Source organism: Aythya ferina (assembly GCF_964211825.1).
Source record: "Aythya ferina genome assembly, chromosome: 1".
NCBI classification, from domain to species: Eukaryota; Metazoa; Chordata; class Aves; order Anseriformes; family Anatidae; genus Aythya; species Aythya ferina.
In genome coordinates, this window is record NC_140296.1 from 27,318,685 (window position 1) to 27,341,876 (window position 23,192).

At 38.1% G+C, this 23,192-nt stretch overlaps 1 protein-coding gene across 1 annotated transcript in view; it reads left to right on the forward strand.

Moving 5' to 3' along the window:
- Positions 1-23,192, forward strand: part of COG6 (component of oligomeric golgi complex 6) — a 53,740-nt gene that overhangs the window by 25,252 nt on the left and 5,296 nt on the right. Inside the window, exons 11-18 of the mRNA XM_084497567.1 lie at positions 2,294-2,358; positions 4,343-4,434; positions 6,115-6,232; positions 16,643-16,774; positions 17,292-17,459; positions 19,355-19,462; positions 20,988-21,041; positions 22,925-23,004. Coding sequence (XP_084353693.1) covers positions 2,294-2,358; positions 4,343-4,434; positions 6,115-6,232; positions 16,643-16,774; positions 17,292-17,459; positions 19,355-19,462; positions 20,988-21,041; positions 22,925-23,004 — 817 coding nt within the window. The remainder of the gene's footprint in view (positions 1-2,293; positions 2,359-4,342; positions 4,435-6,114; positions 6,233-16,642; positions 16,775-17,291; positions 17,460-19,354; positions 19,463-20,987; positions 21,042-22,924; positions 23,005-23,192) is intronic.

Here is a 23,192-nt window from a genome sequence, read left to right on the forward strand (position 1 = left end):
AAATTTAAGTGAAATAAGCTTTCTCTGTAATAGGTCAGTCAAATGTTTTAACTTCAGTTTCAGCCTGGAGATCTATTTTGGAAGTAAAACCATTTTTGTAATTTGAAATCAGGATTCTCTGAGTTCAGATTATTGTTTAAATTCTCCTATAATGTCTATATAATTTCAGGACTGTGGAGAAGGTGGTAAATTGCATCTAAACAAAAATATTCCCCCTTTCTGTAAAAAAAAAAAAAAAATGAGAGAGAAAAGAAAAGATACATCTAGCTATCTACAGATGGAGGCAGATGTAGGTTTGATCCCAGTGGAAGCAAAACTGTGTGAATGCTATTTTGGAGAGATGTTCACAGTTTTGAGTGTAGAGAGAACGATCTAAATAGCCCACAAATAAATATTCAAGAATAACTTTTTAAAAGTTTTATAAGCTTGCAAATGTTAACCCTTGAAAATTAACCTGACCAAAATACTTCCAAAATTTTAAGCATTTAAAACACATTCAGAAAAGATTAATGATTTTGTATTGTACTGGACAGACATAAAGCATCTGGTTCTCTTCTGTGGAGCTCAGGTATGCTGCTGGTAGGGAGCTTTCCAGTCCTGCAGAGAACTTGTACTTGAAAAGAAGGGAGAATCGCAGGCATTCTGTTTAAGAGAAGCAGTAGAAACCTATTTTTTATGGAGTTACAAGAAGCTAACTGGAGAGCAGAAGCCACATGAAGGTACAAGAAAGATGTCTCTTACAGAAGGGTATGCAGAGTAAAATTATATATGGTGTAGCAGGCAGCCAAAAGCATATGTTCAGTAATGAACTGTTTCCTAAAAGTGATTTTGAGTCCATAAGAATTGTTTAATCCATAATTCTTCCATGTCACTGTGATGTGCTAATACTTGCAACAGTTATATAATCAATCGTGTTGGAAGATTTATTTTTCCTGTTTGCTGAGTCTAAAATATTCTAATTGGACATGAAAGTGTATTTGACAGCACAAGCATGTGATATATCAAAATTGTAATTCCATCTCCCTTGGTATTTAAACTCGTATATTTTTGCAGCTAAAACTTTCATATCCAAGAATTCGTTATTAAGTCAATCTGGTCTAGATACACGACTGCAAATGTGTGCTCGAACAAAAGTGGCTGCTCCTACCAAAAATTGCCTAAATTATTAGGGTGTGTCTGGGAGTTAGCCATTACATAACAGGCCACAAATCTTGTGGTTTGTAATCTTACTATCTTCCTTAGTATTGATACTTCAATATACAGACATGTTTTTATTACTTACCAACGTAGTGTGCTTCAAGACAACCACCACACCGAATTTAGTTGTTTGTGCTTATGTGCCTTTTCATGTGTTTTGGTCTAAAGAGGCTTTGTCACACATCTTTAATCTTTTATATGTTTTTTTTTTCTCTTAGAGGTATTCTCTGCTAGTGTGAAATGAGATCTGCAAAATATAGCTTCAGGTCACCTGATTTTTATCACATGTCACAGTCAGTTTGTTTACTGTTCATTGCATGGGTCCCATCTGAAGATGAACTCCTGTTGACAAGTTTTAAATTAGAATTAAAGTATTGCTGTCTCCATAAATCTATTCTGAGTTGTTACTGAAGTGAGAGCTTGAAGATCTGTTGCTTTCAGTTTGATTGATTTATGACAGTGCTGGTTGCCATGCAACAATTCATTTGTGTTTCACAATAAGATAGGGCAATATTCTCTTTTGTATATAGTTTGTTCTCTGAAAGATCAGTTTCAACTGCTGCTAGAGAGGAAGCATTTGCTAATGCTGTAGTAGTACACTGCAGTGTGCAGGTACGTGTGTGATTTAATTTGTAACACTACAACAAGCACGTCACTACCCAACACTGATAGATGCATGTACTTATAGTTCGGGCCTTTCAAAATGATAAGTACTGTTGCTCCTTGAACATCCCAGTGCCCTTTTTTTTTCCTGTTTAGTTTTGAGAACTGCCTTACTGTGACAGCTTCTGGCTAGATCATTTACTCTTTCCTTTTTTCCTTCTGCCTCAAATCCCCAGGCACTGCATTGTGCTAGGAAGCAATCACATAGCATAAGGTAGTGACTTTTCAGGACTATGGTTTGTCATGCAAGCATTTCTTAATGGCTAGATGTGAAGTTCAGTGGAGGTGTAAACTAGTCCTGTGGAGAAAAGGACATGTAGTTCATAATGCTTTTTTATGGAAGAATAGCTCTTACATGTGTTTATTTGTTTTATAATAGACGAAAAGAGAATTAAATTTGCATATTCTTAGCATGTGCTTGCTTTAACTATAGGTGTGGAAGAAAATATTCAAGAAGTAGTTGGGCACATCACAGAAGGTGTCTGCAGACCTCTAAAGGTGAGGTGTATTGCTTTTCTTAGAACTCTAAAAATAATTAAAAAAAAAAGTTCTGTAGGGTTTTTCCAGGTCCCATGCCCTATCTCTACAATGTATTTTCATTTTCCTTGTTTGTGTTAGGTTATCAGCTTTAAAAATCATAAAACCCTTCAAAATTAAAGGTCCAGTAGTTCACAGATAGGTAGTTCATGGTATGATAATAAATAGTTGTATAGTGAGAGATACTAGGATAGTAAATCTGTATCTCGATTTTCTTTTACTTTTCTTAAAGTTTAATGATGCTTAGGTGCAAAAATTTAGCTTTAGGATAAGGGTATCAGAATGACTGTAGTGGGTCAAATGAAAAATCATTTTAGCTTAGTACCCTGGTTTTTCTAGTGTCTATTTTATATGCTTAGGGGAAGAGTGTACAGTTTGTGCAAGTGTGTCAAGATACTTCCATGGAATAGTTTCTTTGCCTGTTTGTGGACTTATTGAGGACTTACTGAGCCATAGCTACTCCTCTGTATTTGATACACCACAATATATTTTTCTTCCTTGAATATGTCAAGTTGGTATGAAATTATGTTCACAACATATCCAGCAGGAGGGAAGTGCACAGTTCAACTGTACTGTTTGAAAAGCCAGCTCCTTTTGGGTTTGTTATGTTTAATAACTCTAGCTCTTGTATTGGAAGAGACTGTGAAAAATCGTTTCCTAGTTATCATCTTTGTGCCCACCTGATTTGCTGGATTTCTGGCATATCCCTCCACAGCTTCGCCTTAGTTTACTGTCACCAGAACAGTACAGAAACCATTTTCAAAATCTTTGATCATCTTGTTACCTTTCTCTGGACCTTTTTTTTACTTCTGTGGTATTCTTTAAAATCTTTAGGCTATACTCAGGCCAAGAGACTGTACTCAGTACTATGCCCCTGCCCAAATGTCCTTTCACACAATGGAAATGGGTATTTGTATGTGTACGTCTGTATTTATTCATGCTTTGAAGAACAAAGTACACCTGAATGTTGAAATTAACTTCGTGCATCGAGCTTTGCAAATTAGAGTCAACAAATATTCTGCATTTTTGGTCTCTGACCTAGATGCCAAGGGAGCATAATCTTAGTTCCTTCTCTGTGCAGCTGGCGGTGACAAGAAGGCACTGCTGCACATTGCGCTCCTTTGAACAGCAGACAAATAACTTGGGAGGGCGGGTGGCGGCGGGTGATTTGTGTGTAGCCCTTTCACACACAGGCACGTGGGAGAATAGGGCAGTGATAAGTCACTGACTATCACTGCTTCATGAGTGCCCAGAGCTTGACCTTGGCGCAGCCTTTTATGAGTGAATTGAGACTGTGTGTACCATGGAGACAAGACAAGACATCGACTGTCCAAGTGTAAAGAAAGTCAGCACTGTTTTGGTCTGCCTAACCAATATCTCCTGGTTGAGATAAACAGGCAACATAGCTGTTAGTAATAAATAATTACATACGGATAGCAGGTACATGATATCTTCTTTAATAAAGGAGAAATTAATCCAGGTGAAGTTTTGTCTTTTGTGTAAAATACCTCATACTTCGGATGTTTGGAATTGCTGCATGATGCTAATGATCAGCGGTTGTAGATTAGGGATTCTGCAGCTGTTCTTGCTCTGTTCAGTGCTGGGGAGAATTCCAGTATGTACTGGTGTTAATCCATAAAGTGATCTCATTATTTTGAAATTTTCAATAACAAGTTGCAACAAAAACCTATAGAGAAATATTCGCAGCAGTGGGATTACTTTAGTTTAGTTTTTAAGAATATACCTGCTTGTTTTCTACCCAGAGGCTTTGCACCCAAGAAATACTTTGGTTCAAGCAGAAAGCTAGAGTTAACTGGGCATTGTCTCTTGTTGAATTTATTTCTGTTCAAATTTATTTCTCAGAAGTCAGCATTGTATTGTATATAAAATCATAGTGGTTGGCTTTTAGGGTGTTTGACCTGAAGGATGTTTGTTTTTTCTGCAGGTTAGAATTGAGCAGGTGATTGTTGCTGAGCCAGGAGCAGTTTTACTGTACAAGATTTCCAATCTTCTCAAGTTCTACCACCATACAATCAGGTATACAAACTACAAAGTATGTTAAGGATATAATTTTTATTACTATTATTTATTGTAAGCATGAAGATTACTATATTAAAAAGGGTATTCTTGGCCTTAGCAGATGCCATTTATCTGTTCACTCCCATCAATTCATATGGAGTCTGCTTTGGAATATGGCATCAATTTTTAAAAATCGATAAATAAATTTTATTGTGTTGATAGATGTTTTATTTATATCTATATATGTATATATAGATATATATGCACTAAGATGACGAAGTATCCCTTTGAGAAAGTGATAGAATTAAATTCTCTCTTGAAATTCAATTTTTCTTCCTTAAACAGCTATGTTTGGATACCATTTTTTCTGACTGTGCACTTGCATTTTCCTGTTGCGAAGATGCTTGCCTTATTCTGTATCTGGCTGTTCAAGGTACACCAATAATCTTCCAACCTGTCAGGTGCCTCCAAGATCAGTGAACCAAGAGACAAGCCAGAACCTCTGTTTTTTATAGACTGTGGCATTCACAGTAGTTCATATTGGTTAGAAACAGCAGTAGCAGGAAAATTTTCATCCACAGCCCTGGACTGAACTGCTGAGAATTTGAGTCACTAATATAACTACCATTTTCTGGTATTTATATATTTGTTAATAATAAATGGTTCATGGGCATCTCCTCAAGTCTTCACGTGTGATGGCACTACAGGTCTATGGTAGAACACATATCGGACCTTTTTTCTTTTATAATATTGAGCAAAATGTTTTATTCCTAATTTTGTTGCCAAAAACAGTTTCAATACTTTTGCTGTTTCTCTGTCTCCAAAGTCTGTTTCCCGGTGGTAGTAAAACAATTGAATATGTGATGTTAAAATGGAGGAGGGTCTTAGGCAGACCCTCCTTAGGAAATCTGTTGCTTTCTCTCCTGCTATGATACGTTGCCTAAAGACCACTGAAGCACCTTCTTTCAGCTGAGTAATTTCCTCTGTATACAGGAAGTCCATCCAAGTAATGAAGGGAAAACCCACTTGGAGAAATGACCCATTAAATGCAACAAGATCATGTTCTGAAAATCAAGCTACAAGAATTAGCTCCATTATGATGCAATTAATTTTTAACCTGCCATTTTGGTAGCATAGAAGTGTTTTTACTTTAGACAAAAAGTAGATTAGTGAGACGTTCATAGTCAGGTAAGGTAGTTTAAGGTTTATGCAGTAGTTATGTTACATGTAATAGCCTGACACTCAGAACAGCAAGGCATGAATTCTTGTATCGCTGGAAATGCCTCACATCACACTGAATAGAGGTAGGATGCTATCCCTAGAGGACAGTGTGATAGAATAAGGTTATCAACCCTTTTTGTTTATGTAATCTGTTTTGTATAACAAGTAGATTTGCATAATAACAAAACAAAAATCCAGTAAATGTTAGAATTATACTAAAATGTTTGTACTCAACTTTAGATAGACTGTACTTAACCATGTCATCAAGCAGATGTTACTTTTGATAATGCTTGTTCTCACAGTCATCTTATGAGTGAATCTCTCAGAAAGCCAATATGGAGAACTGTTTCCTACAGTGATTTGTTGTACGTTTTGAACTCTGACAAATTTGTGTTTGAAATGCTGTCTCAAGTTTCTGATCCTGTCTTATTCCTCCCTCCCTTCAGATTATGTAGTTAATCTTAATTTTGTTTTCAGTGGTATTGTGGGAAACAGTGCAGCCACACTGTTGACAACAATTGAAGAAATGCATTTGTTGAGTAAGAAGATATTCTTTAATAGTCTGAGCCTTCATGCAAGTAAACTCATGGACAAGGTTTGTTTCAACATCATGCGGCTTTCATATTTCAAAACCAAAACTTTCATTTCTGTTTTGTCTAGTAAGATTATTAGATGAATAGCTGTTTTAGACTTCAGCTTTTCCCAAAATCAGTTATGTTGTGTCTATATTCTAGAAAAGGGATATCGTTAAAACTTAAGAAGTTTTTTAATTCTTTAATTACTGTGGGTAAATATGTTTAAAAATAATGTTATTAGCAGCATTTGATAACAGAGCGGCAGAGAAGTTTACATAGTTCTAAAATCTACAACCAACAAAAGTACTGATTGTGAAATTTCCCAAAGTGCAGTAAAGCAAGGTCAGCTGATTGAGCTAGATAACTTGTATTAATGCATCATCAGATCAGTAGTCAATTACTCAAGTGTGTAATTCCTTTCTTGAAGTTATGAATATATCCCAGGAAGCTAAGCTGAGTAAAAGCAAAACTTAAACTTTTCTGTCTTTTATAAAAACAATTCTATACCGTGAACATGGCTGTTGTTAAAAGGAGAATAGACTTTTGTTAAACCAAAAAAACACCTGTCCCTAAGCCAGCATCACTTCCTTGGTATGTTTTCTTCTTCTGTTTGCATTTCAGTGAACTTTCCATTCTTCAGTACCTAATACAGTTCTTGTTAAGCTCTGCCCGCTGTATTCGTATCTGGTTGCTGATGGTGGATCCACCAAATAAATCTCACCTTCCTGAGATCTAAGCAAAGTAAAAGCAAATTGTTAGGCTGCATATCCTTTTCCATTTGCTAGGGATCTGATCTTTATCCAACATCCCTATTTGAGATGTGGTAGGTTGCCTAGGTCTGAGAATCAGGAAGAGGTGACTTTTCCAAGGCATTGCACAACCCCAGAGTTTGGCAAAGAAGTCCCCACGTTTCTGTTTTTTCAGCTTAGAAACGCGGTTTGAAAGTGGAAAACAAACACTAAAGTTTTGTAAATGCATTTCTGAATTAGTTGTATTTAACCCAATGGAAAAGCACAGAATACATGTAGATTTGCAGAAGCTAATCTTTGTGCAAAACCTCGTAGTTCCCCGAGTAGTCACTGGGATGTTCTGAGTTTGGCTAATGTTGTTCTGTGGTCCCAAGGTAGTTTTCTCATTCTGCTGTTTGCCTCTGGTTCTGCTTCCTGGCCCTTCTGCAAAGGCTGAGGAATGTCTTTCTCAAGGGAATAGTTGTTCCTCTTCGTCTTTCCTTCCTTATATTTCAGTGACTCCTTTCAGTGGTTTTATACCCTTCATCAGATGACTCATTGGTTGCTGCTGGTCCCCCAGTCCTTACTGTCAAGTCCACCTAGCACATTGTTTGTTGTCATGGGGTGTTTTCATTTCAATATAGTGTCATCAGAACAGTAGTTCCTCTACTACTGATGGTGAGTTCATGAAAAGTACAATGAACACAGACCGTATGATTTTACCCAAGTATGAACAAATAAAGCTTATAGTGTATGCTAGCTGCATATTAGTTCCTCAGAGTATTTTCTTTCCTAATGCCTAATCTGAAATAAACTATTTGTTTGTGTATTTGCTCTTTTTATGAAGAGAAATCAGTAATGGACCTTAGCAAAGAACTATGACTGCTTAGAAAGAATGTGCAAAGTAGTGTTTAACAAAAGTTTTCTTGGCTTTGGGCTGTATTCATCTCTGTTATATTTAGCTCTGTTGTATTTAACTTTCTGGGTTTTGCATCTTACTCAGACGGGATCCAGCATAATTTTTCTGCTTACATAACTCAATCTTTGTACTTTTGGTTTGGACGGTAGGCTGTTTTCAGTTTGGAGATGAGTAGAATTAAGGAGGGGTGATAAAGAAATTGTGATCCCCAATTAATGGTGTCTGTTCTTTTTGTGGTCACTAAGGGAAGGTTGTGTAATCCTCTTTGACCTCTTAGTTCCATTCCCCCAGTCTCTGGCCTGGATGTAGCTGCCTCTAGACGCTGCCTTGTTTTATAAAGGAATTGAATTTGGGTTTACTGACTTTAAATGAAGATGGTGGTTGTGCGTGCAACCTTCAATGGCATTTCAGTGCAAGTCATTCAGGATGAAGTGGCATACCCAGCCTACTGTGTATCCCATAAGATCGTAGTATTGTTCTTTCTTGTAAACACATTCTGTATATTAAATCTGAAATTGTCAGTTGTACTTTGCATATATGCACTCTGAAGATCTTTCCTCAGGATATAATTGAGGTCAATGGATTAAAGAGACTCAGAAGTTGATTAGATGTATGAGTAACAAAGGCTTTTGCAATTATTTATTAATATGCACTTTCAGAGTTAGCTCTGGTAACCATTAGGGTGAGAAGAAGCCTGACTGTGGTGATGTGTAGTATTTGTAACAGCGTTTTAGCCAGTGAATCACTTTATATTATTTCCCTTTTTAAATGGGCTACTAAATTGATAGAATCATGTCCTATTCTCTCATGACTAAAATTAGTTTTACTTCACAAAAAATGCAAAATTAGTAGGCTGAATTACACTCAGAAACATTAGTTTTCAGTTGATATAGACGTTTATTTTGTCATAAATTTTATTTTCCTGTTACTTTATTGTGTTAATACGCAGGTAACCAACTTTTATGCCTTTTCATACGTCTCCATTAATATAGCACTGGAAGTCACAATGGTTTTATATTTTGAGGACTCTCAAGACTGCTTTTTATCATCCAGGGTTTTTATTTTTTGTTGCTAACGTGTGTTCAGACCAAAACAATGCCTGTGTGTGAGTATGAGTCTCTTCGCATCCCAACTAGCTTTTTGCTATGCATCCCACTGCATCCGTTTCCAGATTTTCTGTTTTTATTTTCAGAGAAGAGTAAAGTACTGGAGAACAGACGTTTGTGCTTACATATATGATTGCAAAGGCTTTGCTGCTGATCCATTATTCACAAAGAGGATACTCACTTGTAAAATTATTAAATTACTTTTCACTTCTACAGTCTGGAAACCATGTTTTTTTCATAATTCTGCTTACATTTTGCATTTTAAGCAGTTGATAAGCCTGTTTCAAAGAATATCGACTGTCCGTTACTTTGATTAAACCACCATTTTGATGATAGTATTCCCTCAATATCAGCAGTTGTTGATAATAATCTAGAAATCACAAGCAAATAATTTGAAATGGAAATCAGTTCTACAATTTTTATTTCATTTAAAGAGAATGTAACTGTTTTTGTAATTACTGTGCATAGCTACTCAATTCCAGAAGATTTAGTCATCATTACTGATGAATTTGTAACTTGACAGGGGTTTCTTCAGCCATGTGAAAATTTTCTTGTGCTATAATGTGGGGAGAACTGTCTAGATTAAATTGATATGTTGTTATTGTGTCTTGCTATGATATTTTTTCTAGTATCTACAATTTAATAGTTGATAGGTGAGCAGTATTTAAGCAAAACTTGCTCTTAAGTAGAGCTAGTTGTGAACTTTTTAGACAAAGAAGGTTTCACTAAATATGCTAACTCCTCTAGACCATCTCCTTTGAATGTAGAGGAATGACAGGACAGATTTGTCTCTGTCCTCATTACCACAGAAAACTTAATTCCCTGGGTTGTTGATTATTCTGGGTAGAGCATTGCCTTCAAAGCTGGCTGGCGTTTTGTTTCTGAAGCACAATGGGAAACTGAGACTTCAAGATGTTCTTTCTAGGACAAGAAAGCAGCTTCCTGTTCACATCTGTTTTTGAGGAAGAGTCCCATATTGCATAACAAGTTTCAAAGTCACAGGGCTGTATGGAAACTTGAAGGCAGTCTTAGATCAAGATTCTTCTTCTTTGGTTGTCAAATCGTCATTGTAGATGATACAGGAAAATCCCTAGTTATTTCAGAGCACTTATTGGCTTGCTCAGGTGCACTTTCCTGTAAAGGTTTTTTTCATTACATCCGAAAACCTCAAGCATTCTGGTTGTAGTCTGAAAATAACAGAGTCAGCAGTTCTCACAACTTCAGATTCTTCAGTCTGAGAATCTTTTTATCTTGTTCACGGTCACACTTCTCAGGTGGCTCCTTAGGATCTGAAATCTAAGCTTACTGTCTAAATGTAAGTTCATTCTTATCAAAAAAAAGGCAGTAAGTATGCAAGGGAGTCTTTGTCTCCTGTGCTCCTTGAAAGCTGCTGTGAAGCTTGGTGACAGAAATTCCAAAGCTACTTTGTTTTCAGGGTCTGAAATGCAATCCACAGCTCTGAGATTCTTGGATTGTCATAGGACTCAACACTGGCATCATATAGAAGCTGTGCATCATTAGCCTTCAGTGTCATTGAAAGTTCAGTGCATCGACTTTTATTCTATGGGCTTTTATCCTTCAGAGGCAGTCATTCCAGTGCTTTTGAGCTCTGGTAACAATATGTTTAGGTTCTGACTTAGAACACCTTCCTTACTGAACCCAAATGGGGTTTGGCCCACGTTAGTGTCTCCAGTCAGAAAATCTTGTTGGTATTTGTTTCTTTATATCTTTCTCAAACCCCCAAAAACATGCAAGGGAAGTGATTTAGAACTGTGGGTTCAGTCTTTAAATATCCTTTGTGTTTCCTTTGCCCATGCACTGATAAATGAAATGTTCAGGAATTTGGGATTCTGATTGTGTTAATCGCTGTCTAGATCTAAATAAAACCAACCTGGTACAGGTTACCATTTTACAGATGATAATAAATCCAGGGGAAAATACTAAATGCAAGTAATTATCAGAAAACAAACCAGTCCAATGAAACTGGAAGCAAAGTTAATAACACCTAGTGCACTGGAGTGGATGGACACTCTTCAGTTCTCTCATGCTGAGAGAATTGGCATTTGAAATCACGACTCCACTGGTGAGGCACTTTAATGAGCCTCTTACACACGGCTCATTATGACAGCATGTTTTATTAGACCAGCTTGAAATAAGGGAATTTTCAAGCACACCTGTCCTTACTCTGGTTTCAGTAGTACTCCAGAACAATTATTAAAGGAAAGAATTTAGTGAGTAATATTGGTGATAGGGGGACAGTTGGACTAGATGATCTTGGAGGTCTTTTCCGACCTTTATGATTCTATGAGTAATTTAAAACACTGGAGTGAATCAAATGAAAGGTATCATAAGGGTACTGAAGAGAGATTACTCCAAGCTAACCTGTCAGCTGCTGTCTGAAAAGGATGATTATTAGTAGAGTACATAAGGTCAGGCTTTGGGATTTTTGTTACTTAATGCTGGTCTTTTAGCATGCATACTACATGTATGCAAGTTAAATGTTACAATTGCATTATCTATTAAGTTGGAAAGTGGGAGAGGTATTAAAGTATTGCATGGGAATAACTGTAAACTTCTCCCTCATAATTTGGTTCCCATCAGAATAAGGCCTCTTGAGTTTCTGGGAAAACAGCTGTGGGACAGATGAAACGAGGTAGGTTGATGTGGTCTGAGTGATGTTGTGGTCTGAGTGGATCCATGTGAACAAAGGAAAGCTAACAAGAATTTTTCTATTGTCTGTTCTTCCAAGTCCAACTTAAAGCTAGAAAGAAAAGCATGCCATTAGGCATTCTCCTTTGGAATCTGTGATAGGATTCTAACAGGGCTGAGGAGAGCTTAGACAGCTGCTCTGAAGCTTCTCTGGCAGACATGCACACGTTTCTTATGCTGCTGCTGTTTAACCGTGGTGAAAGTTGTCTCATTTTCTAGAATGAAGCATCTGCTGATATGAGCCTGTTGTAACTGAACGGGTGAAATACCCCGATATGTTTTTACAGGGTTGCACATCTTTAGTGCTTTGTCTCTGCCTCCTTGCCAGTGAGGGTTTTGAAAGTCTAATTTAAAAGCTGATTAGGCCGTTCAAAAAGCCACTAACATTTTCATCCTCCCTCTTAGCAGTGCATTCTTTGAGGAGCTGTATACTTAAAATTACTGTTGTCTTTTATTTAACACTGCTATCACAGAATTGCAGAATAGATGAGGTCAGCAGGAACCTCTAGCGATCATCGAGTCCAACCATCCTGCTCAAACAATGTCATCTAGAGCAGGTTGCTGAGAACTCTGTCCCATCGAGTGTCTCCAAGGATGGAGACTGCAGAACCTAGTAGTGCAACTGTCTCCAGTGTTTGACTAATTTCACACTGAAAAATTGTTTTCTGTAATCCCATGGAATTTCTTGTGTTTCAGTCAGTTCACATTGCCTCTCGAATTTTCACAAGTCATTGCCAGGAAGAGCTTTGTCTCCCTCTTCTTTACTCCTCCTGTGAAGCATTTATACACATTGATAACATTTCCCCCAAGCCTTCTCTTCTTGGGGCTGACCAGTCCTTGTATGAGAGACATTCCAGTGCCTTCACAATCTTTGTGGACCTTCACTGGACTTACTCCAGTAAGTCTGTGTCTTTCTGCACTCTTAACTTTCTAATGGTCAGGTAGGGTAGTATGTAAATAGTTCTGATTGTGTGCTTATAGAGTGTTTTCAGGTGCATATATGAGCTTCTTAGAACACTGCTCTCATTGATGTCTGCTCCAGTACTTACTAGTAGTACGTCAGTAGAAACAAAAATCGTGCAAGATTACTTTCTTGGTAATTATTCCCCACTGACTGATATGCAGAACTTCAAAGCTGAAAAGTTTAAATGAAGATACAACCTTTTATACTAAGCCTCACATGCAACTTGTAGCATCCATTATTATTTTAGGAAAACTAGTTTCTGTTTTGTGTATTAAATTTTAAAAATTGGGATTTTTTTTTCTTGTTTTCTTTGGATGAACAGCTGGTTGGACTACTTTTGGCATGTCTGAACTGCTAGTTACAGCTGATTAGACACTTAAATACTCTTAGAGTATGTTTTAATGCTATTGAACCGAACTCTTCTGAGAATTTTTTAGCTAGTTCTTGTCTGGCTTGTGTGTGAACCAGGTACTTCAAAGGGTGCATTTCAAATCTATTTCTCTGGAAATAGCGTCATTTATAATCATTTTTTAGTTCATGTAAAAACATTCAGGACATGATTTTTTTTTTAATTAGAGCAGCAATTTAGTTCTCACAAATTGATGTCAGTAGCTTCATCTATAAATTAAGATACATCTGCTTTAAACCTTTTTTTTTTTGTTTTTAATTCTGAAAAAAATCACCCTATATTTATGTGCAAAAGGTTGCAATTCTCAATGTGAATATAGCACTGCTTTAATTTTCCTTACACTTACTGATAATTCTGCCTCTGTTGAAGTAGTTGGGAATTTCAAGCTAATCCTAATAGAATCTAATGATCTAAGCCTCTCTTCCTTGTGGTGGTTTATTCTCCAGCAGTGTTGTTCCTTGTTCCCATCTAGAAAACAGTGGACTTCAAAAGAACAGGTTAAATGAAAGATGAAGCTAATTTAGAAACTTCTGACCATCATCTACTTCAAGGGACAAAAATTCTCTGCAAAGAAGCCTGAGATTATCATTGCCATGATCTGTGTGTGTATTGGAAGTGAAAGCCCTATCAGTCCCTACTCTCAAATTAATGCCAAAATATCCCTGAACACGGTCCAGTTCAGGTCTGAGAACAAGCTGTTCAGGGCACAATCAATACCCCTAATAATAACAGGAATAAACAAGGAGGAAGTCACTGCTGTAAATTTCAGTAGATTTTACTACTAATCACCGCTGAGTAAGTGCCTTTTTCCAGATTAGTTACTTCATTGCTAGGAGAGTATTTATTTTAAATTTTCAAGACTATTTATGCTGAACAACAACTGTTCTCTGAGCTTATTAGTTCCAGTTCTCCATTAGTTCCTCGAATTCACTATACCATCTCTTGGAAAGTGAGCACAGAGGAACATCTTGTATTCAGAAGGATGCAAAAGAGTTCTTGTTAGCGACAGCTTTGGACCCTATTAACCATGGCTTGAGGGTCCATCCAGAGCTACCTTCTTTTCTTGCTGAGCAGGAGTTTTAAGAGCTTTGCAGAGGTGCCTACTGCCTAACTCTGCTGCTCCCACACGCCTTGAGTGGCACAGGCTAGTCCCAGGCCAAGCCAAATTTTGTTCTCACACCCTTTTGGAAAGAGATTATGCTTTGATGTGTCCGCTTGGTCTGTATTTCTGGGAGTCTCCTTACTCCCACGTGATCCAGCCAGACTTGTGTTTACCCTTGAACAGTCAGGAGATGGGAGAGAGGAAGACAGGTTGGCAGAAGGAAATGGGGTCAGCAGTTTGGGTTGTGGTAAGGGGTCTGGATGCAGCAGGAAGCCAGTTTGAGGTGTCACTGAAGACGGGAAGATACAGCTACATTCCTAGTGAAAAAGGGATTCATTGCAGTTTCTTGAGTGTACTTGAGTTAGCTTGTGCTAGTTCATTTGTGTACTGGTAATTTGTGGCACAAGCTTGCTAGGGATTAAGACTGTTGCATCTATGACTACTGAAGCCTGGCACGGCTCTCATACCCGGCCACTCTGCATGACAGGGGCTACGCAGTCTTGTCGAGAAGATGACTTCATTTGACTGTTTCAGTATGGCCCTAATATCCTAGAGCTCTGCTTGTACTAGATTATGGAGCATTTAAAGGAAGCCTTGCTCAAAGTGAACTCAGTGGTGCCAGCAGTGTGGCTGTTCTCTGGTACTTAATCTAGCAAATGTATTTTTTTTGCTACCAAAACCTGTAGTGTTTGTGTTTCTACAGATTATAAGGTAGGCATGCTTTGAGTGAAAGGAGAAATTCAGTTTTGCTTGTTTGTCACTGAATGGGGTGGTTATTCTGAAAGTTGCAGGCAGTTATAATCTGAAACATGCACGATTTGTCCAGTGCCAAATTAAAATTCTTCTCTGCATGGCTACATGTAATTTTTCAGTTAGAATCACAGAATCACAGAATCACAGAATTTCCTAGGTTGGAAGAGACCTCAAGGTCATCGAGTCCAACCTAACGCTAACAGCCCTCCACTAAACCATATCCCTAAGCTCTACATCTAAATGTCTTTTGAAGACTTCCAGGGATGGTGACTCCACCACTTCCCTGGGCAGCCTGTTCCAGTGCCTCACAACCCTTTCAGTGAAGAAGTTCTTCCTAACATCTAACCTAAAACTCCCCTGGCTCAACTTAAACCCATTCCCCCTCATCCTGTCACCAGGCACGTGGGAGAACAGGCCAACCCCCACCTCGCTACAGCCTCCCTTGAGGTACCTAAAAAGAGCGATAAGGTCACCCCTGAGCCTCCTCTTCTCCAGGCTGAACAAGCCCAGCTCCCTCAGCCGCTCCTCGTAGGACTTGTTCTCCAGGCCCCTCACCAGCTTCGTCGCCCTTCTCTGCACCCGCTCAAGCACCTCGATGTCCTTCTTGTAGCGAGGGGCCCAAAACTGAACACAGTACTCGAGGTGCGGCCTCACCAGAGCTGAGTACAGGGGGACGATCACCTCCCTAGCCCTGCTGGTCACGCTGTTCCTAATACAAGCCAGGATGCCGTTGGCCTTCTTGGCCACCTGAGCACACTGCTGGCTCATATTCAGCCGACTGTCCACCATCACTCCCAGGTCCTTCTCTGCCTGGCAGCTTTCCAACCATTCCTCTCCCAGTCTGTAGCTCTGCTTGGGGTTATTGCGCCCCAGGTGCAGGACCCGGCACTTGGCCTTGTTAAACTTCATGCAGTTGACCTCAGCCCATCGGTGCAGCCTATCCAGATCCTCCTGCAGAGCTTTCCTACCCTCAAGCAGATCGACACACGCACCTAACTTGGTGTCATCTGCGAACTTACTGAGGGTGCACTCGATGCCCTCGTCCAGATCATCGATGAAGATATTAAAGAGGACCGGCCCCAGCACCGAGCCCTGGGGGACGCCACTAGTGACTGGCCTCCAACTGGACTTGGCTCCATTCACCACGACTCTTTGGGCCCGGCTATCCAGCCAGTTTCTAACCCAACGAAGCGTGCGCCAGTCCAAGCCAAGAGCAGCCAGTTTCTTGAGGAGAATGCTGTGGGAAACAGTGTCAAAAGCCTTGCTGAAGTCAAGGTAGACCACATCCACAGCCTTTCCCTCATCCACCCAGCGCATCACTCTGTCATAGAAGGAGATCAGGTTCGTCAGGCATGACCTGCCTTTCATAAAGCCATGCTGACTGGGCCTGATCGCCTGCTTCCCCTTCAAGTGCTGCATGATGACTCTCAGGAGGATCTGCTCCATGAGCTTTCCTGGCACTGAGGTCAAACTGACAGGCCTGTAGTTTCCCGGGTCTGCCCTCCGGCCCTTCTTGTAGATGGGCGTCACGTTTGCTAGCCGCCAGTCGATTGGGACCTCCCCCGATAGCCAGGACTGTTGATAAATGATGGACAGTGGCTTGGCCAGCTCCTCTGCCAGTTCCCTCAGTACAGCTAACAGTTCCCTCAGTTAGGTGGTTTTATCTGTGTTATCAGATTTGATGGTGTTTGCTGTAAATGGAGTTTAAAACAAACAAAACCAGATATTTTTGTTCTTCAGGTTGAACTCCCACCTCCTGATCTGGGCCCAAGCTCTGCACTAAATCAGACACTTAATTTGCTACGTGAGGTTCTGGCATCTCACGACTCATCGGTTGTTCCATTGGATGCTCGTCAGGCTGACTTTGTGCAGGTACACGGGATTTTGACTTCTTTGAGAGAAGGAAAAAAGAAGTACATTTAAGTTAGTCTCGGTCCATTAATCTTTTTTGTCTAGTCCCATTTTGGAGCCTTCTACCAAACCTGAGTTTTTAATGTGAATAAGATGGTGACTAACTAAGTGGATAATTACAGTACAGTATGGAGTGCTACTCTTAGCACAGTGTCTAAATTCTGTTATCCAATTACTACTCCATTAAGTAAATACTCCTTCAAGATCGCACAATTGCCAATTATCTAATCTGGGTTATTCTTCTTCCTGCTAGGTTAGAATCTGTTCTTCTCAGGTTTTTATACTTTCCCCATCACTATGGTAGCCGATCACCTGCTGACAAATCCAGTAGAAAACTCCTTTCACAGTTGGAAACTCTCATTCCTCTTTATTCTTCTTTGAGGAATAAATACATGATAGAGACAGAATGATCTTAGAAGCCCTGTGTGACATGATTTCCTCCCTCCTCTCCCTCTTTTCTGTATGTTTTCTATTTTAGGTTCTATCTTGTGTGCTAGATCCATTGTTACAGATGTGTACTATGTCTGCCAGTAATTTGGGCACAGCTGATATGGCAACCTTCATGGTAAATTCGCTTTATATGATGAAGACTACTTTGGCTCTCTTTGAATTCACTGACAAACGTCTAGAAATGTTACAGTTTCAGGTGAGCATAACCAACCCCAATAGAAAATAAACTTATTACTGTTTTCATTTTTTTTCCAGACTATAAGTCGTGACATGAACATAGTTATCTTTGATTATATTGGTTTTGGGTCAATGCTAAATCAAGGAAATGGGATAAGAGGGAGAGGTTCTTGCCAGAGATCATAAGCAAATACCAGCTATTAGAGCTGATGATGGTACTCAGCATCTTTTATACACAAAACTAATAGAAAAGTTTTGTTTTGTTTTAGTTGCAGATAAATCCTTATTAGTGAAAAATTTTCATTATCCAAATTTTTCAAATACACACCTGCAACTTGAAACAAATAGTAGTTGAAAGCTTGGTCAAATGGCTGGCTATGCTCATGTGGGGTTTTAATACGGTATAGCTGAGGGTTACTGCTAGTGTTTCTTTCTACCTTTCCTTTCCCATTTGTTTGGTTTCACCTCACATGCCAGGGTAGTTGTTCATATTTGGTACCATTTTGAAATGGAAATGTAGTTTATAAACCATTCACTTGGAAAAACCTAGGCGCTACCCATTTATAGTTTTGCTACATGAACATCTCTGCAATACATCTCAGGAGAGCTTTTGGAGCTTGAGGGCTTTGAAAAAAGTCACAACTTCTTATTTGAAGGCATCCGTAAAGATGGGCTGTAAGACATTTTTCCCTATCTGCTCCTAATTAGAATTTCTAGCACCTTTTAGCACGGAAACAAACAAACAGACAACCCCACCAAACTGTCTGGGGCATTTTGAATCTCCTTTATCAGAGCTCCTTTTTCACAGTAAGTGTTGCAATTGATTTATTCCTAAAATAAGCAGTAAAGCTGAAGGTTATGCATTTAATATCATTTGCTTTCTTCACACGTTTTACAAATACAGGAATAGATTGAAAAATTCTTTAAGATTATACCTAAGTAGATTAATAAAGCGGAGGTAGAATGGCATATTAAGTAAGAGAAAAAAAAAATCATGGGAGAAAAGAATTCCTGAAGACAGTTAAAATCTCCAAACTGAAAGATTATGACTTCCCTCCTAATATATAAGGAAAAGTACATTTTTTCTAAACAATTTCAGGAAGTAAAAATGTGAACTCTTAAAATATCACACAGAAAACTTGCATTTTACTAGAGTTTGATATATTATGAATTTCAGCTTTTTTTTTTTTTTTAAGAGAATAGAACTAAACAAGCATGGGGTAGTTTTCTGTAAAAACAAAGTAATAATGTATATATTCCCCAGTCTTCCTGAGACTACTCAAAGGTGGTTGCTTCTGCTATGACTGGATTTATTTATTAGGTTTCTTGGCAAATTGACGATTATATTCAGAATATAAAATGTATATACATATATTTTTTGTATGAAGGTAAATAAAGCAAAATTAATAGCTGTAACTTCATTGTCTGTTGTTCTTTGTCAACTTATTTTTTTTTTTCAAACACACAGCTATCAGTATTAAATGTAGAAGCCTTACTGATCATGCTTGGTTTCAATTTAATTTTCCTTGTAAAACACTGGCATTTTTTCCTTTTGTTTATTATAAAGCTTCCATGCTGTTGTCAATATTTTCAAAGAATTATAGTAGAAAAAAAAAAGGATACAACAATTTATACGGGTTTTGCTTTTTCTTAAATTTTAGTGCTGCTGAATTTACAAATACAAAAAAAAATAGTTTCTTCTGTTACACAGAAAGAATCAGCTCTGTTTTTATTATTGGCTTCTCATAATATGGAAGATGCAAATGGGTAAATTATGCTGTTTGTACTTGTGCTTTTTCCTTGTTTGTTTATAATTCTAGTATTATTTGTGTTTCTAGACCTTTTAACTCAGGACGTGGTTATATTTAATATTCTCCTGCCCATTTTATAAATATATGATGCTTAAAATTTCAGATTGAAGCTCATTTAGATACACTCATAAACGAACAAGCTTCCTACGTCTTAACTAGAGCTGGTCTGAGTTACATATATAACTCCGTGCAGCAACACAAACCAGAACAGGTAAGATTATGTACTGGATGTATTCAGATGATAGTGCATTCCTGCCTAGTAGAAAAATTCTGACACTATGATTTTTACAAATTAATTTTCCTTTGAAAGCAAAAACTCCATACTATCTGTTGATTTTTCATGTGGGACAGTGGCTATTAGACAAAGGTACCTTGGAAGTACAGGTTTTTCCCATGCTCTGTGTTATAGCAGGTTTGGGATGCATCAGTCCTTCTGTGCAGCTTATCTGTGTACTATCAACAGGCTCTGCACACCAGAGCATCCTGTGCATTCTTAGAATAACTGTATAGCTAGTGTAATATCCCTCAGAATGTATTAGAATGAAGCTGGGTCTAAAACACAAGTAGTGAGTGTGTGTACCACTTCCATCTAGAATGTATCAGACCTACTGGGTATGTGGCATTCGTGTTTTTTTTTGAAGTGCATGCTATTGTACCATAGACAAGAGTGGATGCCTTGCATGCATTAGACATTTACTGCATTTTTCGTCTGTGAAAAAACGTTGGAAGAGTTTAATAGTAATTTGAAATCATGTGGCTTTTTGTCTTTATTCACTGCTCTACCTATTTGAGGACCAAGACAGTGTGATTCTCAGAGCGAAAACATCAGATTTCTTAGGACAAGTTGAAAACTGGAATTTAGAGCTTGTGCTCTTTTTTCTTTCAAACCATCTTTCATGCATGATAGGCATTAATACATCCCCTCTTCCCTGTGCCTAAGATCTTTTGTGAAGAAGGTGAATAATGGTGTTTTCTGGAGAAAGCAGTACTATGTTAGAGAGCTTCATGGTTTTTCTGTGGCTGATATTTTTATGTGAAGTGCCCAAGCTCAACAGATTTTTAGAGAACAATTAGAAGTGCAGAAATAATCTGATTAGTAACTCAGCTTGGTTTCCTTTTCATGAGCCTATCTCCTCTTCTAAAACCAATTTCAAACAGACCAGGGCAGATTGTTTAACGGAATGTGGACAGACTTTCCAGTAGCAATTTTCTTTCACATCTGTCCTTCTCCCTGGCTGCAGGGGTGAGGTTCTTAGAGGATTTGCCAGGAGGTTAGGCAGCATGTAATGCCTTGTAAACACAGGAGAGTTACTAGGGAGCAGAGTTGAATTTTGCATGGTCCTGGAACAGATAAAGAGGTGGAAGTTGTTCTATGTAATTCTGGAACACCAAGGGGATTTGAACAGTTGCCAGTTTAGTTTTCATTACAGACCTTGTAGAAAGCATTTTCCTGCATTTTTGTCATCTAATGGTGAAAAAGGAAGAAAAGAACTTGAAAGCACACATGAAAAAGTCAGTATTCCAAGTCTTTGATTCAAGGGAGTGGTGGAATACAAATGAACTGTTACAGCACTTCCAGTATTTGTGTGGTGATTCAGTTTCCAAAAATGTAATATCTTGTAGCAGGACCCAGTAATGATTTAGTACTGAACTGACTGTAGAATTTATAGTTTTTTGTCTTTTTCCTTATGCTAGATTGACTTCTTTTTTTCCCCCTTTTGATTACTGATTCTTAGGGTCCTCTTTCAAATTTGCCAAGTTTGGATTCCGTGTCCCTGAAGGTAGCGATGGTAAGCATTTTACAATTTCATAATGTAGCAGTGTAGCTGTGACATGGGAAAGAATTCTGTTAATTGTGTTATGTAGTAGACATTCATCTAACAAGCCGTACTCTTCAAGAATAGCTAAATTACATGTCTGGGAATACTTTCTTCATTTGTAGTAATTTGACCACTTGAAGTAATAAATTCATAAATTATGTATGAGCTGGTAGTAATAGAATATTAATTTCTAAGTCTTAAGAAGCAGGACTTTATTTGTAAGAACGTTATCCCATGAGTCATCTTAAATTGCTAAAAGCAAATACTTAGCTCTAATTAGTTTTAATCATCAAAATTTATTTTTGCCTGAATGCTTTGAAATATAGGTTCTGCTATCATTTATAATTTTGGTCCTAAGGCTTTGATTTTATGCAAGTATTTCAGCTAAACTAAGAAGTTAGGTGCTGGGCATATGCCACAGTTAAATGTATATTTCTTTAAGCTGAAAGCTGCAATATATTTTAAAACAGATTATTAGCTGTTGTTTTTTCTTAATGTGTGTGAAGGGTACTTTGCATAGAGATTGCAATATCACAGTTCAGTAGACAGTAGCGTATGATCTGTCACTCTTCTTGCTTAGCCAAGTTTTGCTTTATTCTGAAAATTTAGCTGTAAATAAGGGCCGCTCAGCCAGCAGTGCACACGTACACCATGAAAAAGTTCTAGTATAAATCTAGACACCACACAGTGGCTTGAATTTCAGGGAGAGGAAAGGCTGTTTATGTATTTTTTTATTAAGAAGTGGGTCTTCGTAAAAATTGTATGTTGAATCCCTTGTCGTGTCAGTATAGCCTGTTTTCCTCCACTAAAGCTCCAAACCAAAGGTATCCTAAGCTCCTTGGAAGAACAGAGCTCTGGCACAGAGCACTCAGTGGTTTACTCAGATCAGCATGCATTCTTTCCAATATTTATACATTTTGCCTTTAAAATATCTTCACCTTATTACAGCCTTGTTGATCTACAAGAAATCTAAAGACTGCAGCTTGGAGACCATTTTTTTAAATTGCATATATATTACAGATGTATAGTCATACATAATAATTCTACTTGAAAAGTTAGAAAAGAATCCAACTTTTCTTTTCTTCGTAACTTTGTTTAATGTATGCTTGTGTGAACACACTTGAACCAGAATGGAACCCAGTATGATGAAATCAAACCCACATAAATCCCATCTGTCAATGTGTTCTGCTTAGAATTTAAACCATAGGAGGGAGGGAATACTTACAGGTAGGTTCACTGCCTCCCAGCTTAACAGAAATCAGAGTGCTGTGGTATTTTTCACTGTTATGTGGGGCGGGAGAAGTAAGCATAGAAGCAGTTCATGGAGCCTGAACTAGGTCAGTTGGTCTCGTTTCTCCCAGCATAACTGCTCACTAGATTATTAAGCAGTGGCTTCATGTAAAAAATATGAAAGTAATATGTCTAACTTGGACAGACTAGATTTTAAAGGTCTTTTCCAACCTAAGGGATTCTGTGATTCCACTGAACAGAGTAGGTCTGATCTTCAGTGGTGATCTTCAACATGCACCAGCTATATAGAAAACTTGGGTAGTTGTAGAAACTATTTTCTCATTTGTTTGCTCCTCAATCTGTACTTCCCAGAGTCAGAAACTTGAAATGTTGGTGACAGGTGCTGAAATCAGATGTTTGCTTTTGATATTGTATTAAGCTCCTCTTTAAACATCTGTATATTATGTTACCTTCAGTTTTAAATACATAAAAATAGAAAACTGTATCAAGTAAGAAGACGCCATTTTAAAGTAGTCCTTTTTCAGAGATCTGTATTTTTATCTATCCACATGTAACAGCAAGTTCTTTGTATGTTGATCTCATATTCTTTTTCCCACCCCTAGGCTCAGTTTGATCGCTATCTGTCTGCTCCAGATAGTCTGTTAATGTCCCAGCTGAATTTCCTTCTGAGTGCCACTGTGAAGTAAGTATCTTAACTTTGAATTTCTATTATGCCTGTATAATAATCAGAAAGATGAATTTGATTAGGTTTTAGCGGATCGTGATGAGAATTCAAGTTATCAGCTGTAATCACATTTGCATTGTACTTCAGTTCACAATTCAATTTAGTTTCGACTGTCCTCTTTTTGAACAAACAGGAATATGTAATTT